This window comes from Neolamprologus brichardi, chromosome 5 (genome assembly GCF_056152115.1).
Source record: "Neolamprologus brichardi isolate AB-2024 chromosome 5, ASM5615211v1, whole genome shotgun sequence".
In the NCBI taxonomy this organism is placed as follows: Eukaryota; Metazoa; Chordata; class Actinopteri; order Cichliformes; family Cichlidae; genus Neolamprologus; species Neolamprologus brichardi.
In genome coordinates, this window is record NC_142108.1 from 17,511,804 (window position 1) to 17,533,536 (window position 21,733).

At 37.0% G+C, this 21,733-nt stretch overlaps 2 protein-coding genes across 2 annotated transcripts in view; both read left to right on the forward strand.

The window, feature by feature from the left end:
* The first annotated feature begins 424 nt into the window (after nt 1-424).
* rpl29 (ribosomal protein L29) lies at nt 425-2,882 on the forward strand. Its single transcript, XM_035916484.1, has 4 exons — nt 425-522; nt 998-1,050; nt 1,165-1,229; nt 2,705-2,882. Exons 2-4 carry the CDS (start codon nt 1,014-1,016, stop codon nt 2,795-2,797), a joined length of 195 nt encoding a protein of 64 aa, XP_035772377.1. The 5' UTR covers nt 425-522; nt 998-1,013; the 3' UTR covers nt 2,798-2,882.
* A 1,254-nt stretch (nt 2,883-4,136) lies between these two features.
* Nucleotides 4,137-21,733, forward strand: part of iars1 (isoleucyl-tRNA synthetase 1) — a 56,655-nt gene continuing 39,058 nt past the window's right edge. The window contains exons 1-11 of the mRNA XM_006783280.3: nt 4,137-4,199; nt 5,290-5,413; nt 7,147-7,303; nt 9,557-9,676; nt 9,926-10,008; nt 12,624-12,741; nt 12,879-13,026; nt 17,856-17,943; nt 19,569-19,629; nt 19,830-19,925; nt 21,445-21,567. Of these exons, the coding sequence (XP_006783343.2) occupies nt 5,295-5,413; nt 7,147-7,303; nt 9,557-9,676; nt 9,926-10,008; nt 12,624-12,741; nt 12,879-13,026; nt 17,856-17,943; nt 19,569-19,629; nt 19,830-19,925; nt 21,445-21,567 (1,113 nt within the window). The 5' untranslated portion in view covers nt 4,137-4,199; nt 5,290-5,294. The remainder of the gene's footprint in view (nt 4,200-5,289; nt 5,414-7,146; nt 7,304-9,556; nt 9,677-9,925; nt 10,009-12,623; nt 12,742-12,878; nt 13,027-17,855; nt 17,944-19,568; nt 19,630-19,829; nt 19,926-21,444; nt 21,568-21,733) is intronic.

A 21,733-nucleotide genomic window follows, 5' to 3' on the forward strand; every position in this document is an offset into this window, starting at 1 on the left:
GATTGGGTGAATGAATTAGTTGTATAAAGCGCTTTGAGTGCTCAGAGTAGAAAAGCGCTATATAAGAACCAGTCCATTTATGACAGAAAAAATACCATGGAGAAAAAGGAAGTGTACATTCAACAAAATTGCATTTACATACATTTTGGCCTGTTTTGTATTTCCAATGCTTTTTTCCCCTTTTATTTATATAGTTCTGCTCCAAATATATACTTTCCAAATGCAAAAACAAAAGTGAAAGATTATGCAGAGGAGAATCAGTCAAAATCAAATCAGTGGGTCTTATAGTTACAAGCAGACCTGTCACGTTTTCATTTGTGAAACAGAAAGGCTGTGAGTGACACCCAGTGGCTTGTCGTAGACTCCAGCCTGTTGTAGAAGGACCCACCAATCAGCAGGAGGCGCTGTCACCATCCACATCTGTTCTTCTGCCGCTGACTTCCTCTCTTGGCTCCACTCTTTATCTTTTTCTGCTCGCTCGGGTTTTCTTTCTCTTCCGGTTGTCGTCTGTTCGTGTGGCAGGTATGTATTTCCCCCAACTCGGGGACTCTTAAAAATCCTCATCAATCTGAGTGTATTTCATATGTTTGCAAAGAAACAGACAGTAATTTAGATGAGGGGCTTTCTTAATGATGGATCCATGGCAGTATTGTTTAGTTGGGATCCCAAATAAAGCCTGAAAATTACGTTCAAGGCGTGCTAACGCTCTGTGTAGCAGAGCTGTAGCTTCGCAGTAGCTTCCGACCACCAGGCAGTCTTTCTGAGCACAGCCGCACAGTCATTTTACGTAGTTTTTTTTTTTAAATTATTATTTATTTCATGTGTAGTTTTATATCGTAATTCTGTTGCTACCCAGATTTTTTTCCGACAGGCACAGCTTATTGAAATGAATGAAGCATAGTTAGCCACCTGATGCTAATCCAATCCCAGTTAATACTGATGATAACTACAGAATAAGATCTGATGTGCATTTCTCCCTCCTTTTCTTTACTTTTAGATTAACCAGCGTCGAAATGGCCAAGTCTAAGAACCACACAACCCACAACCAGTGTAAGTAACTGCTGAAGTAACTGGAAAGTCGTTTTAACGAGATGTGGTGGTGTTGCGTTAGCTTTGCAAAGCTAGCTTCTTTGTATTAATTGTCGCTTCTTTTTATTTGAACAGCTCGGAAACACCACAGGAATGGCATCAAGAAGCCACGATCACAGCGATATGAGTCTCTGAAGGGGGTGCGTACTGTTACAGTTTTACATGTTTGTGTCTTTCATTAAAAAAAAAAACAATAGCTCATGTTAAAATCCTCTGTAGTAAAGTGTGTTTTGTATAACTTTTGTAATGAAGTGAGTAGGTAGGAGTGTAACTACTTACATCCATCATTTGTTCTTCCTAGAGTTGTGGTATTTATTTACATTTGGATCACAGATCAGCAGCAGTTGACGTAGCTTGATTTGAATCAATAGTGCTTTTGCATGAAGTAGCAAATACCATTCAAAAGGACCGAAACTGTGAACCAAGCCTTTTTTCTATGTTTAGTTAGAATAGTTTTTTGCGTATTTAAGTACTGGACCCTTATTAATTAAAGGTTTTAATAATTTATTTTCAAGTTGTTGAAGTAATTCCCTTTGGTAACAAATCATCTCTGGAGGGTGACAAGTGGTTCATGCTCTAAGACAGGCCCTACCTAGTCTCCTTGAGGTTTCTTCCTGTTGAAAGGAAGTTTTTCTTTAGCACTTTTGCCCAGTGCTCACTGATAGGGTGTTTGTTGGGACAGTAGGGCCTTTACCTTGCAATATAAAGCACCTTCAGGTGACTATTGTTCTGATTTTTGGAAATCCAAGTAAAACAAACGTATTGAATTGTTGCAAGCATTAGCAACGTAAAGACACACCTTTGCTATAGCAATAGGCTCGAATCATCAGAATGTGCATTCATTAATTATTTAGCTACCGCCCACCCAAGCTAATTGATTCATTTCTTAAGATGGTTGTGTGCTGGATTGATGATTAATTCAGAGACCTGCTCCCAATCAGGCATAAACACAGTGACATAAGAGACAGTTTGGTTTGAAATTATACAGATAGGCCAGTTAATTGTCATATTGAGACGTGTAATTCTTGTCTGAGAAACCTGAGAAATTATTGCATTACAACAAAATAAAACTGTAACCCATCTGTTATTCAGAATATTCAAGTCAAGGCCCCTGCACCTGACTGTATAACTGTGATCTGTCCATTACTGTAAATGCTGCTGCTTATGTGTGAATACAGACAGAGGTCTGTCTGATATCTTTTGGTTATTTACAGATCAGATTCTGTTGGTGAAAACTGTCTTTTTTAAATTCCTAACATTTACTTAGGATCAGTATTTACATTAAAGAAATTGATCACTGCTGAAAGACCTCCTGGTTATTATTATAATCTGGTTATTAAAGTGTGTGTGAATGTGCAGAGTAACAGAGAGGTCCTTGGTAATTTTGGACTGTAGGATTTAGGTTTATCAAAGTTTCATTTAGGTTAGCACTGTTTTAATACATGATACAAAGCTGCTAACATTACTCTGTTTGTCCAAAGCTCTCCCTAACCTGTTAAAATGAAATAATTATTTTTGCATTGTGTTATTAAAGTTTATTATTTTGCTTCGAAGAAAACTTTCTGAACTTTCAGTTCAGTGAACCTGCTAACTCTGCTTGTTTACTTTGTTGCAGGTGGACCCCAAGTTCCTGAGGAATATGCGCTTTGCTAAGAAGCACAACAAGAAGGGCTTGAAGGCAGCACGGAAGGCCGCTATGGAGAAATAAGCAGCTAGCCCATCACCTCATGTCTGTCAGAGTCCATTTTGTGTTACCATCATTGAAATAAAGCTATGCTTTGTTAACACACCAACATCTGATTGTTTTTTATTGAGGTTCCTGCTTCTCTCTGGTTCTATAGAATAAATTGTTATTGGTTATTAAGGGTTTATTTCTTTCTAATGTGTCTCTAGTTTGTTCATCAAAACTGAAAGTGTAGAAAACTGGATAATGTTTGAAATATTGCAAAGATTGGGGGGGAAACGGTTTTAATCAGGATAGATGAAGTTTGCACAACCTCAATAGAAATAAGATCTTTCTCTAGATTTCTAAAATCACTAACAAGCTGTGACAGAAATATATTCTAATAAGGAAAGGAGTTGAATAAATCAAGTTGACTTTTAGCATCTTTTTTTCACCCTTCCTTAATCCCATGCAAAGATTTGAAACACCATGAATGGAAGTCATGAAAGTGTGATATTACCATGTGAACACAAAATCATTGCACAGGTGTTATCACATGGGTAATAACTAAAGCAATTCAACAGCAGGAAGTGAAGTGATGGACCTCCTTGCTACCAGAAAAGCTTCACTGTGTCTTGACAATGATATTTACTCATTTTCGTGTTTTGATGATGTTGGTGGTTTTTAACATATGGCTGCCTACTGCTTCACTGAGTGAATGGGTTAAATGCAGAGAGGAATTTCCCCACGGGGATCAATAAAGTAAACTTTCTTCTTTCTTTCTTTCTTTCTTTCTTTTCTTTCATATTAGACCCAAACCGCCCATACAGTGGGGCTGAGATCTGATGACTTCTAGCATTTTCACATCTTTTGTGCCCTATCCGTGGCAGAGAATTGTTATTCCACAAAAAAACCTGTAGAGGTGGAGTCAACTAGAGCAAATCCCCCCCCCAAAAAAAAGATAAAAAAATGCATAGAGGCTGAACATAGATCTATATTGCACTTCGTAAAGTCTTTGTATTTCAGGAAGTAAATTTACTGAAAATATAGGGTAGTCAAAATGTTTAAGTTTTTTTTAATTGAAAAAAAAATGTTTAAAACTTGTGGTTGATTTTTAAACCTTTAGTAGATGGCACATAGTCATAGGAATGAACAGAATAAAATATAGAAAGAAAGAACCAATGTGGGAACAAAATATAATTTAGTCGTAGTAAAAGTTAGTAAGTAAAACAAGTAGATTAATAGTGTTTTTTAAAAACACGAATTTTATTATTTAAAAAACAAATCACTGAATTTGAAGATAAGATTAGGAGATGTTTTTTGTGGAGTTTTGTTTTTGTTGTTCCTGCAACAACGCTGTTTGCCGTCCATTTTCGTCACTTCCGCTCACGCTCTGACTCCAGCTTGCATCATTTCTCGTGTCTTGTCAGCCGGGTTCGGACAGCATGTGAGTACCTGCATTCAAACTTAGTAATGGCCTTAATATGAAGGTTTGGTCGCAGCAACACTGCGCTGTACGGCTGTCAGTGTAAGTGAGCGACTGAACGTAATTTTTAATAAACTTTGCGTTTCCTTCAGCTACAAGCTAACTAACTGAAGCGCCGACTTACTAGCTTAGCCTTCCAGCTAACTACAAGGAGGCGTCATTTCTCGGATGCGAACTGACTGCTGTGGAAAAGTGATTTATCAGATTTAATTATCACTTTGGTCAAATTTAGAGTGATTATATGTCGGAGGTAGAAATAACATATAGCTAGGCTTGACTTCAGGGTTAAACATGATTCCTAAAAAAAAAGGGACAGCATGTTTTGCTAAGAAAGTATTGAGCTCTGACAGGTTTTTGGCACATCAAAGAATGAGAGGCAGAGTTATTATAATTTTTTAGGTTTGCTTTTAGTTTACAAATAGGTTTTGCCAGTTTCAGTTTATTGTTTAAAAATGTGCTCTGTTTTAGTCCTTTTAGATAGGGAAGTCAGTACAGTGTTACAATAAAATACAGAAGTCTGTGAGAGAAGTTGACTCACAGTGTTGCATACCTCCAAAGTCTCAATAAACATGACTCATCAGGCAAATTGTGATTTTTTTTTTATTTTATTTTATTTTTTACTAATCTAACAAATACTAAAACTACTGTAGTTTTGTGCTATTATTTTTGTTAACTATTTTTTTTTCGCATGCAGCTTTAGATTTTAGTTTTATTTTTAGTTAAGAACCTTTATCAGAGGAGCGTGAAAGGCATTCATTTAGAAAATATGCTTACAGGTAGTCTCATTAGGCGTTGGCTCAGTTTAGTTATTTGATCAGAAACTTTTGTGTCATGGAGTCTAAAAGTTTTTAACTTGAAAGTGAGATTTAATTATTCACTTTTATAAAATAGGGATAACTGGGGATATTTTAGTAGGTGATCCTTTATAGTTCTAGTTTGTTAATGCATTAAAAAAAAATTGTGCATGTGATGATCTCGGCAGGAAGCACAAACTATAATTCCTGTTCTGTGAGTGTATTAAATAACATTCGAGTTTTGTTTGTCCTCACAGATGCAATGGTGGAGCGGGTTCCTGAAAACATTAACTTTCCCTCTGAAGAGGAGAAGATTATAAACTTTTGGAATGAAAAGGACTGCTTCCAGGAATGCCTCAAACAGTCCAAGAACAGACCCAGGTAAATCCAGTTGCAAATTTCCATGTTCTTCTTGTATCTGTATGGGTTTTCTCTAGGTGCTCCCATTTCCTAACGAACAAAACATATTTACACACAAGCTGTGAATAACCTAAGATAATACTGAAATTTGGTTGGTGTGTGTTTAGATTAAGTTAGCTTTTTGCTTGGAATGTGTTGGTTCGGACAATCTCCTGTATAAACGTCTAAAAATCCACCATTTATTATAACTTATTGTAAAACACGTACGAACAGTTCTTTTAAATGTTATAGTCATAGTATAGTCAATATATGACTTACAGCTGCTAACAATCTGTATTCGAGAGGATATTGTGAGGGCTCTATTGGTGCTTTTGAACAGCAGACATAATTTTGTTGTATCGCTTTAATGCTGGGTGTTTTATAAGGATTGGTTTTAAGCGTTCTGGCAGCTGGTAACAGCCAGAGAAAATAGTTGTATTTCCTGATTGTCCAGTTTTATTTGGTACCAGTGTCTGAGTCATATGAGGTCCATTGGAATAAACAAGGTAGCTATGAAAAGTGTGTATGGTAGTATAATATCAGAAAGCACAAATACTGTGTTATCATTGCGTCACAGCTATGATGTTCTGGATTCAAACCTGATTATCAGCTGGGCCTTTTCTGTTTGAAATTTGCATATTCTTCTTGTATCTGTATGTTTGTTTGTTTTTTTGTTTGTTTGTTTGTTTTTGGCGTCAGCTCCAGCCCCTCGTTGACCTTGACTGGATAATTGGTTAAGAAAACAACCTGTTGTTTACCTCAGGTTAAAACGTGGCTCTCAAAAAAAAAAGTGTAATGAAAGTAAAAGTGAAAGTAAAGTGTTACACTTCCCATTATTCTTTCATAGCTTAGGATCATATCTGTGTTATTTTCATATTGATTCTTTAAATTTGACTTGCAGATCAAATCAGGAAGCTTTTCTCAATCTACACTCTTAACTAAAGTTAAAACATTTCTTTTCATCAGCAACTGTGAGAAGGTTATTTATGCTTTAATTACATGGAGACTGGATTACTCTAATTCATTATATGTTGAATTGAGCAAAACACTAATATCACAGTTGTTATTACTGGTGTGTCAAAGTGCAGCTCCTAGACTCCTGACTGGTACCTGGAAGGATGATCATGTTTTGCTTGTTCTTAAATCGTTACACTGGCTTTTTGTGAAAATATTATTACTCATAAATAAGTGCTTGTAAGAAAATGATCCAGGTTATGACCCACGTCGCTCACTTAGATATCTCACTCAGATATCCTGTGTCCCACATTGCTCACTCCAGCAATAAGCAGATTTTAGTAATTACAAATTCCTGATTGTCTCATATTCCTGACCGGACATTGTCTCATACAGCCCAAGTCCAAAACTCTGGAATTGGGTCATCTACCTACTAATAGTATTTAAATACCAGCTGAAATCATACCTCTTTTTAATAGCTTTCTCAGATTCTGACTTACAGTGTCATTCTCCCTAATGTGTCTCTCTTATTATTTTATGATTTATTATTCTCTAAATATTAAAACTTTGTGTCTTTTCGTTTGATTATTTTTATTGGTCTTAAATGATTTGTTTTTCTTTTAATTATTGATAGATTTATTTGCTGTGTGCTGTATAAATAAATGTGTAGCATGTTGCAAGTTTGTTTTACCAGTTAACAAAAATGCTGTTCCACATAGCAGTATTCAAGATTTGCATTTGCTACCTATCTCTCAAACCAGGTACACCTTCTACGATGGACCTCCCTTTGCCACTGGTCTACCCCACTATGGTCACATCCTAGCTGGTACCATCAAGGACATTGTTACTCGCTTTCACCACCAGAGTGGCTTCTATGTGGACCGGCGCTTTGGGTGGGATTGTCATGGCCTACCTGTGGTAAGAATTTGCCATAGCTGTCTTTTTAATGTTTCAATTCAATGTTACAATTAGGGGTGGGCGATATAAACGATATACGATAGAAACAATATAAATTTGGCCAACGATAGAGATTTTGACTATATCGCTCTATCACGATAGCGCATGTTGATGATGTCATCAAGCTGCGCCTATTTTGGTTGAAAGCATTGCAGCGGCTAAAACCATTATCATCTGCAAATTATGCCGAGCGACAGTCATAGCAAAGAGATGAAGCACTTTTGAAATATGGGGAAAGCCAAAAACTGTGCTTCCTCCACTTCCGTAACATTGATTCATTAATGTTGAATTCTCTCGCAGCTGCTCTGTTCCCAATTTGTTGCAGTATATTAATAACTAACCTCCTATTGTGGATAAATAATCTCAGTTGTTCTCCTGACTGAAGTTTGCCCCGTGTATAGCATCCTGCTATGCGATTGCATTTGTCCCTGACCACCAGAATCCGTCACGTTAACTTTTATCGAGTGGAAAAAAAGTTGGCGTTCATCCTCCAGCTTTACTGTGCTAATGTTATGCTATCATAGCTGTGTCGCTAGCAATCACGTAGCACAACATTATATACCAGGTAGTCCAACTTCAGTAACCCTGCAAACGCCACTGCTGTTTAGTTTTCTGTCTTCATTTATGTTGGAAGTGGTAGCAGAGCTGTACGTTTTATTTAGTTTCAAAAACTCTCAGTCAGAACATGGCATGAAATGTTTAGGTGGAAACTAGCGAGCTAACTTCCTGTTAACTTCTAATTCTGTTAAATTTAATAAATTCTGTTTTCATGGATGCCTGGATGTTAAACTTAATTGTTACGCCCGATAAAGCAGCAACACTGATCATTTTATTAAAGATGAAAGAATTTAGACCGTTTTTAACTCTCAGTATTCGTTTGACTTTGGGACCTGAAACTGACGGAGTTTTGGACCCAGATTACTCCGCGAAGCTCCTCACTACGGCAGCTGTATTGCTCTGACAATCCATCAAGCAGTGCAGCTTACCAAAGTTGTACTAAAACATTTTTAACAGATTTCTGCACGCCAACATCGGTTCAAGGTCAGTAAGCACAACCAGAATTCATACATAAGGCACACTCTCGATTTTTGAGAAAATAAAAAGATTTTAAGTGTGCCTAATAGTGTGGAAAATACATTATACAGAAGAAAAGAATATATCGTGATATATATCGTTACCGCACATTTTTCAAATTATATCACGATATGAATTTTAGGCCATATCGCCCAGCCCTAGGCTATATCATGCCGTTCACGGTAATACCGGTGTAATGTTGGGCAACGATAGGAAAATGAAATATCGCGATAGAATATGGGTAATACGCGCATGCGCAGTGCCTTTGTTTACATACGCACATGGCGGCGACGCAGAATGAGAAGAGCAAAAGTGGATCGTTAAATGAAATGGAGGAACCAGAATTGGTTTGTAAAAATGCTGCAGCTTCAGTGGTGTGGAACTGGTTTGGCTTTCATCCGTCAGATACACAACAAAGCACTATTTTTGGTAGAGCATGCTAGCGGGCCATCGTTATTACTGTGATTTGGAAAATACGGCACACTTAAAATCAATCCTTTGATTTTTCTGAAAATCAACAGTGTCCTTTATAATCCTGTACGCCTTATGTATGAATTCTGGTTGTGTTTACTGACCTTGAAACGATTTTATGTGGTACACGGCGCTCGAAAATCTGTCAAATGTTCCAGTACGACTTTGCTAAGCTACGAACCCGCACCGCTTGATGGATTGTCGGAGCATTACGGCTACCGTAGGCAGGAGCCTCGCGGAGTGATACGTACTGTGCTTCAACATAATATTACCGTACTATGTGTGTATAACCTCTTTTTAAGTTGTGTGGATATTCTACATGGTTATGCTGAGGATATGTCGGCCAATTTCCACTGGAAATGCCTTTTGGTTAAACTGTCAGCAAGGAATTTGCATTTGCACTGTTAATTTTTTATATAAATTTAATGCACTTAAAGAAGCTGCTTGTTTAAGTGAAAATACATTGATGTTTTTTTGGGGGGGTTTTTTGCACTAATAAAGTTGAGGAGTTGTAAAGTATTTTGTCTAGTGTCAGTTATATTGTTATATCGTTATTGCAAATTTTCAAATGTATATCGTGATAAATATTTTTGGTCATATCACCCTGCTCTAGTTACAATGTGGTCCGTTAATATTTAGTATTTGTCAAATCCTGTGTGTTTTATGTAGGAGTATGAGATTGATAAGACTTTGGGGATCAAAGGACCGGAAGATGTGGCCAAAATGGGCATTGCTGAGTACAACAAGCAATGCCGAAGCATTGTAATGAGATACTCCAACGAGTGGGAGGTGAGTCCAGTGTATCTAACTAAGAGCAAAACACAGTTTACACCAGATAGTAGGGCTAGGTTCATGTTGAATGTTGTGGTGAATTTCTTGGCATTTGTAAGCCTGCATAACAAGTGACCTTCTAAAGTAGTTGTAAATATGTGTTACATCTAAATTCATATCATAAAAATCTATAACAAATCGCCCTGCATATATTTACCATGGTAATTTGTTCTTTTCATTTTTACGTGCGTTTGTAATTGTATCTAGGCTTCAGTAAAGCGAATGGGACGGTGGATTGACTTCCAAAATGACTACAAGACCCTTTACCCATGGTTCATGGAGACTGTCTGGTATGTATGTAAAAAGGGGGGAAAAAATGCACGTTTCATAAAGACTTGTTTTGACTGCAGCAATTGCAAAAACATGGTCTGGGGCTATGGAAGGGTGTTTTTGGATTGGCAATGTGCAAATTTATGAACACAAATGCAGCCAGTTTATTTCAGCAATGAGCAGCAGAATCTACCAAGAGCAGTGCAAATCAATGAAATGCACCTGAAAGAGAATCTGTATATTCATGGGGACTATGTAGGGTCTCTGAGGTTTTGGGTAGCTGTTATCTGGCTAAATCTGACAGCTCAGGCAGAACGCAGGATTTATCCTGAGAGGGGGTGCTTTGTCATTTAATAAGACCAACACGCATGATGTGTGTCAGACACACAAACCATTACTTCATGTTAGGTCCTGACTATTCGGGCATTAAGTTGCAAATATATGCTGTAATCCTGAGTTTTTGGTTTCTTTTTCTCTGCATGCTTTGTGACAGTGCAGTTGTTTGTTTTAGCCAACCGAAGTAATCAGACTGATCTGGTTGCACCAGCTTCTGCAAAATCCCAAAATACATTCAGTGAGACTTGACCATTATGTTGTAGAATTTAAACAATTGCCTGTTGTTGTGTTCTATGTCAGTGTGATCCCACACCAATTCAGTAATGTTGTCTGATATGGTAAATGGATACTTATTATAGTGCTTTTCTACTCCAATTGAACACTCAAAGTATTTTGTTTTTCCATTCTATGTTCTGATTTTTTTTCTATCCATCTATGCTTTTACTACGTGGGCAGTATGTTTGGGATCATTGTAATAAATGAAAATGAAGCTGTTGCCAATCACATGCTTTACTGGTGGTATTGCATGGTGGTGTGACAGTACTTTGCAGCCTTCATAGTTCAATCAATTTTGACAAGCTCTTCAATGCCACTGGCTGAAATGCAGCCCCAAACCATGGCAGAACCTCCACGTGTCTTACAAATCACTGTAGACACTCACTGTTGTACCTGTCTCCTGACCTCCTCCATACATATTGATGAGGAGAAATCTCCAGTTTGGATTCTTCACTCAGTCAGACCTGCTGTCACTGATTTTCAGTCCAGTTCTTGTGCAATTTGTCATACCCCAGGCTTTTCTCTATGTTTCCATTCCTAAAGAGTAGATTCTTGACTGCCATCCTTCCACTGAGAGCATTTCTGATGAAGCTTCAGTGAAAAGCAGATAGAGGGACAGATGCATCTCTCAGGTTTTCCATAAATTTTTAAGGACACACTTTACAGCATGCTGAGATACACGATTTTTCATCTAAAATTTGCTCTTTCTCAAAGAATCTGAAAGAATTAGTTCTCCTCTAAGTTTGACATAACATAACATAACATTGACAATAACAGACAACTTGCAGGTGTAAGAAACTATGACTAAAAGGCTTTTTGTCAATTTTTAACCAACAAGTTGACCTTGAATACCTTGGTGGATGCAATACATAATTTAACAAGTAACTTTACCCCACTCTACACCCCTACAAAGTTTTATCAGAATTCATTCAAAACCTTTTAAGCTATTGTATTTAAAGATAAAATTGCATGCAAACACTATGAGGTGTGGCTCAAGAGATTTGCACGCTATTGAAAATGAAAGTTATTTATGGATATAGAGCCCTCTGCATGTACACTGCAAAAACTCAAAATCTTAACAAGTATATTTGTCTTATTTCTAGTCAAAATATCTCATTACACTTAAAATAAGACAAAATCAGCTACAAAGCAACATTCCAGTAAGCTATATGAACTTGTTTCAAAACAGTAAATCTTGTAACTAGAGAAAAACTAAATAATTTTCACTTGTTTCATTGGCAGATTTCTTTTCACTTATTTCAAGTTAAAATATCTTGTATTAAGTGAAAAAGCAACATGTTTAGCTTGTGTTAGGTAATTGAGCATCTGAAGAAAGAAAGCAATGTCAAGATTTCCTCTGTAACATATAAATAGCCATGTTGAGGGCAGGAAATATGCTCTGTTCTACACATTTAGGTCTGTGAACAGTCAAAACAACATTGTGTTTACATAACATTGTGCACAGCTTTTGTGGTTTATTGCATATTAAGATAAAGGTAGAAGAGTGCAAGTCCCAGCTTTATGTCTTTGTATGCAGTGCTTGTGCACTGTTATATATTGTAATACTTGCATCAGAATTCAGTCTCTGGTGATAATAAATGATGCAGTTGATGCAAAATATATCAATAGATTCCCTGTGAGAAGTGAGGATGAGCATCCCTTTGCACTCATATTGGTTATTAATTAAAGGCTTTAGCAGGAAAATAAGTTTTGAAATTCATCAGTAATACAGCCTGTGGGTGAATATAAAATGGTCTTTAACTTAGCCTTCTCTCATTTCTTCTCACCACTGGCCCATGACCTCACTCTTTTCATAAATGCTCTGTCATAGTTGATGAATGCTATGTGGGAAATCAATCTGAACAATTTTTAACTTTTACCAGAGAGATAAAGCTAACAATTTTATGTATTCATGTGTGAAACTGTTGCAGTTTAACTTACTAGACACAGAATCTTTGAAACTGCGTTTTGTGGAGTTGATGTTTTCTTCTTTATTTTAAAATGTTTGTTTTCTTTCTCTCAGGTGGGTTTTCAAACAGCTGTATGACAAGGGTCTGGTGTACCGAGGTGTCAAAGTTATGCCTTTCTCCACTGCCTGCAACACCCCCTTGTCCAACTTTGAGGCCAATCAGAACTACAAGGTTGGCACAGAACATTACCTCTTTACATATTTGCTGGTGTAATGTAACACAGCTATGGTTGCCTCTATTGTAAGTGCAGGTACTGTACTTCTTAAAACAAAGTTGACCTTGTTTCTATGCTTAATGCTTGTCTCCAGGATGTTCAGGACCCCTCGGTGATTGTCAACTTCCCACTGGTTGAGAATGAGGATGTTGCTTTGATTGCCTGGACAACCACACCATGGACACTGCCGAGCAACCTGGCCCTGTGTGTGAACCCAGAATTGCTTTATGTCAAGGTCAAAGGTGAGCAAAGAACATAGCACACGTCTTGTGCTACAACCAGGTGCGCTACAAGGGTTGCTGTTTCTTCAAGTTATTGCAGTTATGCACCTCGTTCCTTACAATCAGTGGTTTTACACTTTTTTAACCCAGCCAATTACTAAATGCTACAGTAAAGAGGAGCAGGTCATGGAGAGATATGAAGAAAATGAGAGAAAATATTATGACAAAAAGCAACACTGTAACTGTAAAAATGTAAACGAGGAATGCAGCAGAAAATAGTTAATCTTGTAAATTGGTAGATCAGTATATTTATTTTACCACTTAATGCATACTTGGTATTATCATTTATTGATAACATGACATATGTGCTCTTAATGATTGATACAGTTGAGTATAAGTGGAAGTGCATTCAAAAATGATTCTGTTTTATGGTGAAGGAGTGAGTGATTTCTCCCTGTGATGAATGCCAATAGACATTAGTTGCTTTATCAGCAATTTAGCCTAAAACAGACTCGGGTAAGGAGAATTAAGAGTCTAAAGAACAAATGTATTCATTTTTTTGTATCGTCTACTGTAGTGTTTCCCAACCTTTGGGAGCCACAGCACATATTTCACATTAGAGAAATCACACGGCACACCACCAAACAAAAATGTCACCAAAAGCATATTGATGAATTTTCTCCATGCACCAGGCATAGCAGTTTGTCCCCAGTATACCTTTTTTGCTTTCTTCTGACCACTACTCTTGCTAGGGCCTTCATCTGGGTTGAAATTTTCTCCAGGACCCAGGTCAGATTGACTACTTTTTCTTTTCAAATATTTATTTATTGCTATTACGCGCAGTGTTATCTCACTTGCAGCATGTCCTCTTCTGTTTACTGGCAGTTGGCAACCTATTTAATTGGAACAACAGGTTGTACTGCCCTCTAGTGGAAGAGAATGTAATTGTTCCGCCCATTACTCACGCAGGTCGCTTAGAGTACCAATCAGGTGAAACCAGATAATCTTCCACGGTACACCTGATCATTTCTTGCAGGACAGTGGTTGGGAAACACTGATCTACTGAATGCATATAAGTTCCAGTGGCACTGTGACACATTTAGTTTATGGAACTGTTAACTGCACAGTCTCATTTTGTGACATTAGCAGTATATGGCATAGCAATTTTAGCATATGTGACCTTCAGCTGAAAATTTCTCTCACTCTTATCATATCGCCATGATACAATCATGGAACATGGTGATTAAAGGCAGCTAAGGCCAGCTGTGTTTAGTGAAGTTTTTTCGTAATCTAGCCAGGTTAAATGAAGAAAACAAATAACAGCCACCTTTGTGCTGCTGAAAACTCTAGCTTCAGGCTCGACATACCACTCTAACCCATTAATCTTCCTTTGCAGTGCACCACTCAGGACAACTAGTTTTGTTAAATGATAGTGCTTAAATGCTGATGCCTGCGGCAAAACTTTTCTGACTGAAAATCTTGTTTCCCTTGTGGCTTTAGTGTTTTGGACCACAGTATCAGCTGATAGATGTTTGTTTTCTTTTAATTCAGAAAGAACAAACAAGAACAAATTAGCTGAGGAGGAGTGCTGCCTTTGCAAATTGCACCCGTAGGAAATAATGGACCCGTAATGTGTTGGTGTGACTGGAACTTTGTTTTTATCTTCAAACAAAACACACAGGCAGTAACTTGCATGAACATCAGTTATGATCATGCAGGATTTATCCTTAAGTGAAAATACAATCACCCACCTAAATTGCTCCTTTCAGGTTTAAACAACAGAATCTTACATAAGACTGTTTGCGCTAATGGCCAACTTGCATTAAAGTAAAGGCATTAAAGTATTTTTGCAATTGTAAGCCATAAATTTTAAACAGAAAGATCTAAAACTTTCTCTATAGTCTGCAAAAAAAGAGAGTAAAGCTAAACTACAATTTAATATATTACACATGTTTTGTTTACTATAGTTAAAAGACACATTTTTAACAACCTTAATCCAGTTTTTATTCTGCTGAACAACAATACTGTACACAAACACATTTTCCAGTTTCTTAATGAAAACTAATGCAGTAGTCTAATTCAACATTCTTACAATAAATCCTGCTTTCATGAAGGTCACAGTGGTTGATGGAAGTTTCAGAAAAAGTGTTTGTTTTTGTTTGTCATAATTTAGTTTGCGGTGCTGTTATTTTGTTCAGTCCATTCATTTTAATTAATTGCATGGCTGTTGTATAAAGACAGCCATGCAATTAATGGCTGTCTTTATCACCAATGAAACCTAGTTGATGAAACAAAGTAGGCATTTTATTCCCAATTTTTTTTAATGCAAAAATACAAAACCTTTGCAATAATTAGAGGGTTAATTAATTATATTTATATAGCCATATATAAATCATTTTACAGCAACATGTTAACAGGAAATGCAAATGTATAACTAATAACCTCTGGAAAAAATCAGCTATTGTTTATTTATGGCATTAACACTTGTTTTTCCTATTTTAATGTATCAAGATGTGTTTTTTGGCTTTAGTTGGTAGGGGTGCGTGTGTGCGAGAGACATTGTGTAGCTCAAACCTGAAAATGTGGCTGAATCTCAAATCAGGCCACTCAAAAAAAGCCTTGTCCTTGTTCAAATATAAAAAACGATACTCAAGAGAGGTGGCTACTGTTTTTCTGTTACCCTCCTGCTGTAGGTTTTGGTTCCCTATGAGAGAAACTGGTGGGTTTTTAAAAGGATGACCTAGATTCCTTTTACTTTGGCGTAGCGCAGATGATACTGTAGGGGGCAGTGTTGAAGCACAGTCTGTTGTCATTACTGCACCGCCTGTGCTGCATGGGAGACCGCCTTGGAATACCAATGAATGTGGTCTTTTTTTTTTTATCAGCTCAGTCTCTTTTTATCTCTCCTTGTTCACTCACTCGATCTTCATCCCAGTTCTTCCTACTCTTTTCTTATCGCTTTCTTTGCCTTCAAATCCACCTGTTTTCGTCCTACCTTGTGCTTATTCCCTCTCAGTCCGTCTCTTTTAACGTCTGCCTGTTTCCCTCGCTGCTTTTGTCGCTGTTTGAGTGCGGGGCTGTCAGCAGGTCTGAGCTGTGCAGTCATTTGTCACACGACTGAGGGGAAGAAACATCTTTTATTGATGCTGCCCTCTTGTCGCTCTTTTTTGTGTCTCAGTGTCTCAGGCCATTTGGTTTTTGCCCTCTTCACAAGTGTCATCTTTGCTGTTACTGGGGACTCGTCTTTTTATGTTTCTTACAATCTGTTTTTGGCTGTATGTAGAAGAAGGTTCAGTTCTCCCCCCTCAGTGACGGCTGTATGACAGCTATCATTATTATTATGATGATGATGATGGACCCTATCAGAAACAAGATGTTACATCACTGTTACTATTATTATTCACAAATCGACCTTCAGACATGAATACAGCACAGCTATGAGACGAATGGATCTGAGCCATGTTGGATGAGTTGCTATTTATCATCACCTGAAATTCAGGTCAATAAAGATAAATCATGCTGCTGTGGCTCTTTACATGACAGACTTTGAAAAATCACCAGGATACCCCCCACGCATCACATCATAGAAATCTGCCTTGTCATTCCCCCTTTATTATACATACTGTGAGATTTCAAAACTATATGGAAAAAGGGGAAAATGCAACAGGGACCTGGTTTTATTTTTAGCTATTTATACTATGGGATTGAGCAACTGGAGGACAAGGTCCACTGTCGTATCTTTATATTTGTGCGATTTTTATTCATTTATTTTTTCCCCAGTTCTATTTATCTAATTTATGGGTCTGCTCTGGACTTGCTAAATGTTCAAAGATGGTGTGATGAAGAGCTGAAAACAGCCACGTTTTTCATCACAAAGAAAGGAAGGAATGAGTAATGATGGAAAAAAATAAATAACTAGCTGTTGCACACAGTCAAGCGTAAGTTCTTATATCTGTTTATACATACGTACTTATGTACATTTATTATGAATTTTAGCCAAAATTAAAGATTAAGAGGTTTAAGATTAAGCGATCACAGTGTGGAACAGTCAAAAGGCCCCGAGCTGGTGACTGGTGAGGCAGATCGCTGTAATAAGGTCTCAACAGGTCCTTAAACATACAGGAGCCTGGCCGTGTAGGGCTTTATATGTAATTAAAAAAACATTTTTTTAAGTGCATTTCTGCATTTCCTTTTTTCCTTTTGGATGCTAATGAAAAAGCAAGAACAGAGGTGATGTATGGCCATCGGCTAATTTGTTAGCAACCTAGCTGCTGTGTTCTGGACTATTGAGAGGACTGAGCAATGAAAGTAAAAAGTCTGTTGCCATAATCTAGTGTGACAAAATGTAATTGTCTATTATGTGTGTATTAGTTCCAAGTTGTAGGAGTACATCCCCAATGCTCTAAATGACTGTTAAGTAAAAAATAAAGATGTTTATGTTAATAGTGTTATCACACGTGAAGAAAATGCACTAATTACATCCTCAGAAATCTTTGTTCCTGACCAGCAGTGCACGCCTAAAGATATGAAGTTTGCTGTTATATGTTCTTTGCTTAATGAATGACCGTTTGTGATCCATTTCAGATGTAGACAAACTAAAAATTTGTCAGTCAGCTGCCTGAATAACTGTTGAGTCATTGCAAATCTACATCGTTCTATTGCCTGACATTGAAAGTGTTTGTGGTTAAAGTGCACCTACATTTAACAGTAGCAAATTAATTGGTAAAAGGAGTCTTTGGTTAATGATTTATCTGGATTGATGCTCTCCACAGGTGTGATGGGAAATTTTGAAAAGCAAGAAAATTACAAAAAAAACTAAAACCAACATGAATTTCTATTTTGTCTCTTAGATAATACCACACACAAGACCTACATCATGATGGAGGCCAGACTGGGGGCTCTGTTTAAGTCAGAGAGCGAGTACACTATCCTTGACAAGTGAGTACAAAGGCTATATAAGTGAAGAAAAAGCTAAAAAGTTCAAAGGATTAAATTTTTCAAAATGTGCACACTTCAGTCTGTTGGCACCAAAGTGCAGCAGTCTGTTGCTGAGCTACTGGGGAAGTAATTTCCCTTAGGTGAATATACTGTACAATACAGTCCTACTTTATTAACAAGCCAGAACTAGCAACCAGAACTGTGAATAAAGGGTACACAAAATACAAGCCAGCAGCTGCTGTTTCTTTTTGTTAGGAGCATTTCTAGATTTGTGCCCTGATTGCTGGCGTCATGACTTACGTTAGTTGCCTTAATTTGCTTTCCAAAATTAAAGCTGTTTCAGCTGACAAATGCTTCTGAAAAGCAATAAAGATTAAAAAAAAAAAAAAAAAAACGTGTTGTGTTATGTAGTTACTGAAGTATTTCCAGATTTTTATTTTTTGTTTTTAGTCTCAGTTTAATTGGAAAAAGTTGAAGTGAAAGTCTAGATAGCAATACATGATTGTTTTGGAAATATAGTTGTTATTATATAATTATAGTTATTTATGTAATGTTAACATTTTGTACTTGAAACCCAGCTGCTGCCTTTTTCAATGAGTAAGAAACTTGTGTTTAATGTTTCTTGTCAAAGGTTTTTTGTTGAGTTACGACTTCTCTTCCAGAGTGGCTAAAATTTGTAACAGCCAGATTAGGAAAGGTTGTATTTTACCAGCTAAGTGTTGTTCTTTGCAGCAGAAAGGGGAACAATTCCAATTTCTCAGCTCACTGGATGAGTCTGGAGCACAGGGAAAGCACATAGCAGAAAAAAATAAAGCGTAGTGAGATGACGAAAACAAGTGAGTGAATAAAGACTACAGAATTTACTGAAACCTGATGGAGCAAATTTCTAGGCATGATTTATCCCCTCTCATCCTGTATATCAGATAACTGAACCGGTGATGTAAACAAGACAAAAAAAATGTCCTTCCTCTTCTTCTTCCACAAGGACAAAACCCTTAAACACAGACGCCTTTATTTGAACTATTATTACAGAAACGGTGCATCGGGACTGTCTCAGCTGCCAATATGAACACAGCCCTTAAATGGAGATCTCACAAAGATCCTGAGGCAATTTCTGTCCTTACCAAGTGAAATCACCTCCCTTAAAAAAAAAAACAAAAACAAAAAAAAAACATTTAACATCTATCCTTTACTGTGAGATAACTTATAAAAACTGTATCGTAAAGATGATTTGTCTGAATTTTTTGGTGTGAGCCTGAGAGGTGAAATTCAAGGCTAAGAACGTCCTCAAATTACTCTCCGCTGCTTCTAAGGCTTAAACACCATTACATAAAGCTACTGCTCACAGTTCTAACTCAAGGTGACTGAGATAAGTCCATCAACGTGTTGTTCTGCTCCTTTCTTCTCATTTATTTTGTGCGAGCTCAACAGTTGGAGGGACACTGTTAAGAAAGATTTTGGTGCGGAAAAACAAACTGGTGTCTGGATTTAAAAAGTGGAATATGAGGAAACTTCTTTTGTCCTGTGAAGCTGTGCTTGTACAGCTTTTCTGCTGGTTTGTGTCTGCAGTAATTATGAATTAAAGTTATTGTAGGAAGGTTTCAAGTGTTTTATTTGCTTTTTAGATTTCCTGGTAAGACACTGAAAGGGAAAAAATACAAGCCTCTTTTCCAGTACTTTGCAAAGGTTAGTACAGTTTTTCTTCCTGGTTGTTTCACAGTTATGTCTAATGTTTTTCAGAAACTAAACAGTATGCCTGTCTTTAATTAACACAGCACAGTGACACCTCTATTTACATCTAAATGCATCCATGAGTTTGTATTGTTGCTGTACTACTCACCCTGTCCTCACCCTTCATCTAATATCTTGTCATTTTTTTAATTCAGTGTTCAGAGAAAGGAGCTTTCCAGGTTTTGACGGATAACTATGTCAAAGAGGAAGAGGGCACAGGAGTGGTCCACCAGGCACCTTATTTTGGAGCTGTAAGTAGGATCTTTTCTAAAATCCTGCAACTGCGACAACATGCAATGCTCATTACATAAGGGGGAGCTGCAAAAAGTAAAATTAAATGTTAAAGAAGTGTTGCTCTTGGTTTGTAGTAATCATAATAAGCAGAAAAATTAAAGGTTCAACTGATGAGTTACTTCATAGATTCTTGGGATGCTATTTTAAACAATTATCTTATGAGCATCAACATCTTATGTGGATTTATTGGGTGTTTTTATCTGATGTAGGATGCTGTGTTTCTTGCCTGATAATTTAAATTCTTTTAATTAAATGTATGCATTTAAGATGAGATGAAATGAGCACACACATTTTCGAATTCATTTCAAGTTGAGGTGTATTGTTGTCGAGGAGTGTTTGTTTTGAGTGCTATGGTATCAGTGTATTGAGTCCAATGCAGTAGTGCTATCAGATGTATTGGACACTGCTAATAGGTTAGATGCCCTTGCCAAGGGTAGACAAGTGCCCCAGTTGCTATAGCCAGCTTTGAATATCAACCAACCGTCTTAGCTTTCTGTACAGCAATCTCTGAACTGTTAACATCACCCTTGTAGTTAGCATCTCATTTCAATTTGCATTTAATTTTTTAATTTATTTAGTTGTCACAATAATTTTGATTTTCAAAAAAAAATGAAAAAGATCTTCTTCAGTTAATAATACCATATCAAAAACAAGTACATTAGCTCTGAAGTTGTACAGTAAAAGGGAAAGAACTGTCAATTTACATTCTTCAAATTGTATTGTATGACTAGATGTGAAATGACCATGTGGCACATCTGTCTTGGGTTTTGACAGGCTGTTTGAATACAAATTACATCTGCAGCCGGACAGTGCTCAGATCTTTCATGCATAGCTGTCACATACCAGCAGTGCTTGTTTCAACACTGCAAAAAGTATCCAGCTCAACAAGGAATTTAATATGGAGTCATAACATATCTTTACACTGTCGAAACTGGGTTCACTTTTGGCTGCACCTATATGCAGTAATGGAATTGTAAAACGAGCTTAAGATGAAATGATCAACATTAAGATTGTGTAGTCTAATTTATTTCTTTTACATTTTTATTACATGTGACTTTGTTATAAGTGGATATTTGTGACACACAGAGAGAGATTAGATGGATAGATGGAAACATAGATAGATGGATACTTTAAATGATCCCACAAGGGAAATTATTTTGTTATAGGAGCAGGATAAATAACACAAATAGTACAATCTACAATAAATAAACAACAGAGTTAATTTAAAAGTGCCACAGGCACTGCATAAGGGCCTTATACTAGGCAATGCAAAAGTTTATATATACATTGAAAAAAACAAAAGTAAAACTGTAGTTGACATTGTGCAAGAGCGTAGTGCAAATTGTATTTGTAAAATAATAAATAATATGTAAGAAAAACAGCCGTGAAAAGGAATAATACAGAAGACTATATTGATAATAAAGATGCCAGACCATGTCAAACCCATCTCTAAACTGTAATATTATCTCTCTGTAGGATGATTATAGGGTGTGCACTGAATACAACATCATCCAGAAGGACCAGGCTCCTATCTGCCCTGTGGACGCCTCGGGCTGCTTCACTTCAGAGGTCACTGACTTTGTGGGACAGTATGTCAAAGTGAGTGACACTTCATGCATTTACATGGAGATTAGGTTAGCAAGCATTGCATGTATTCTAGCCACAATAGCAGCCGCTGATATGATACACATGATAAAAATTTAAACATTATTAATAGCTGGATTAATTCAGTGTTTCATTTTCTGCCTTATCAGTTCACACTCCT

What these genes read in the sequence shown, in the direction of transcription:
- rpl29 (XM_035916484.1), top strand. Translation starts at nt 1,014, where the DNA reads ATGGCCAAGTCTAAGAACCACACAACCCACAACCAGT. An exon ending in CCACACAACCCACAACCAGT is followed by an intron (nt 1,051 to 1,164) that starts GTAAGTAACTGC and finishes TTATTTGAACAG; the next exon opens with CTCGGAAACACCACAGGAAT. An exon ending in GATATGAGTCTCTGAAGGGG is followed by an intron (nt 1,230 to 2,704) that starts GTGCGTACTGTT and finishes ACTTTGTTGCAG; the next exon opens with GTGGACCCCAAGTTCCTGAG.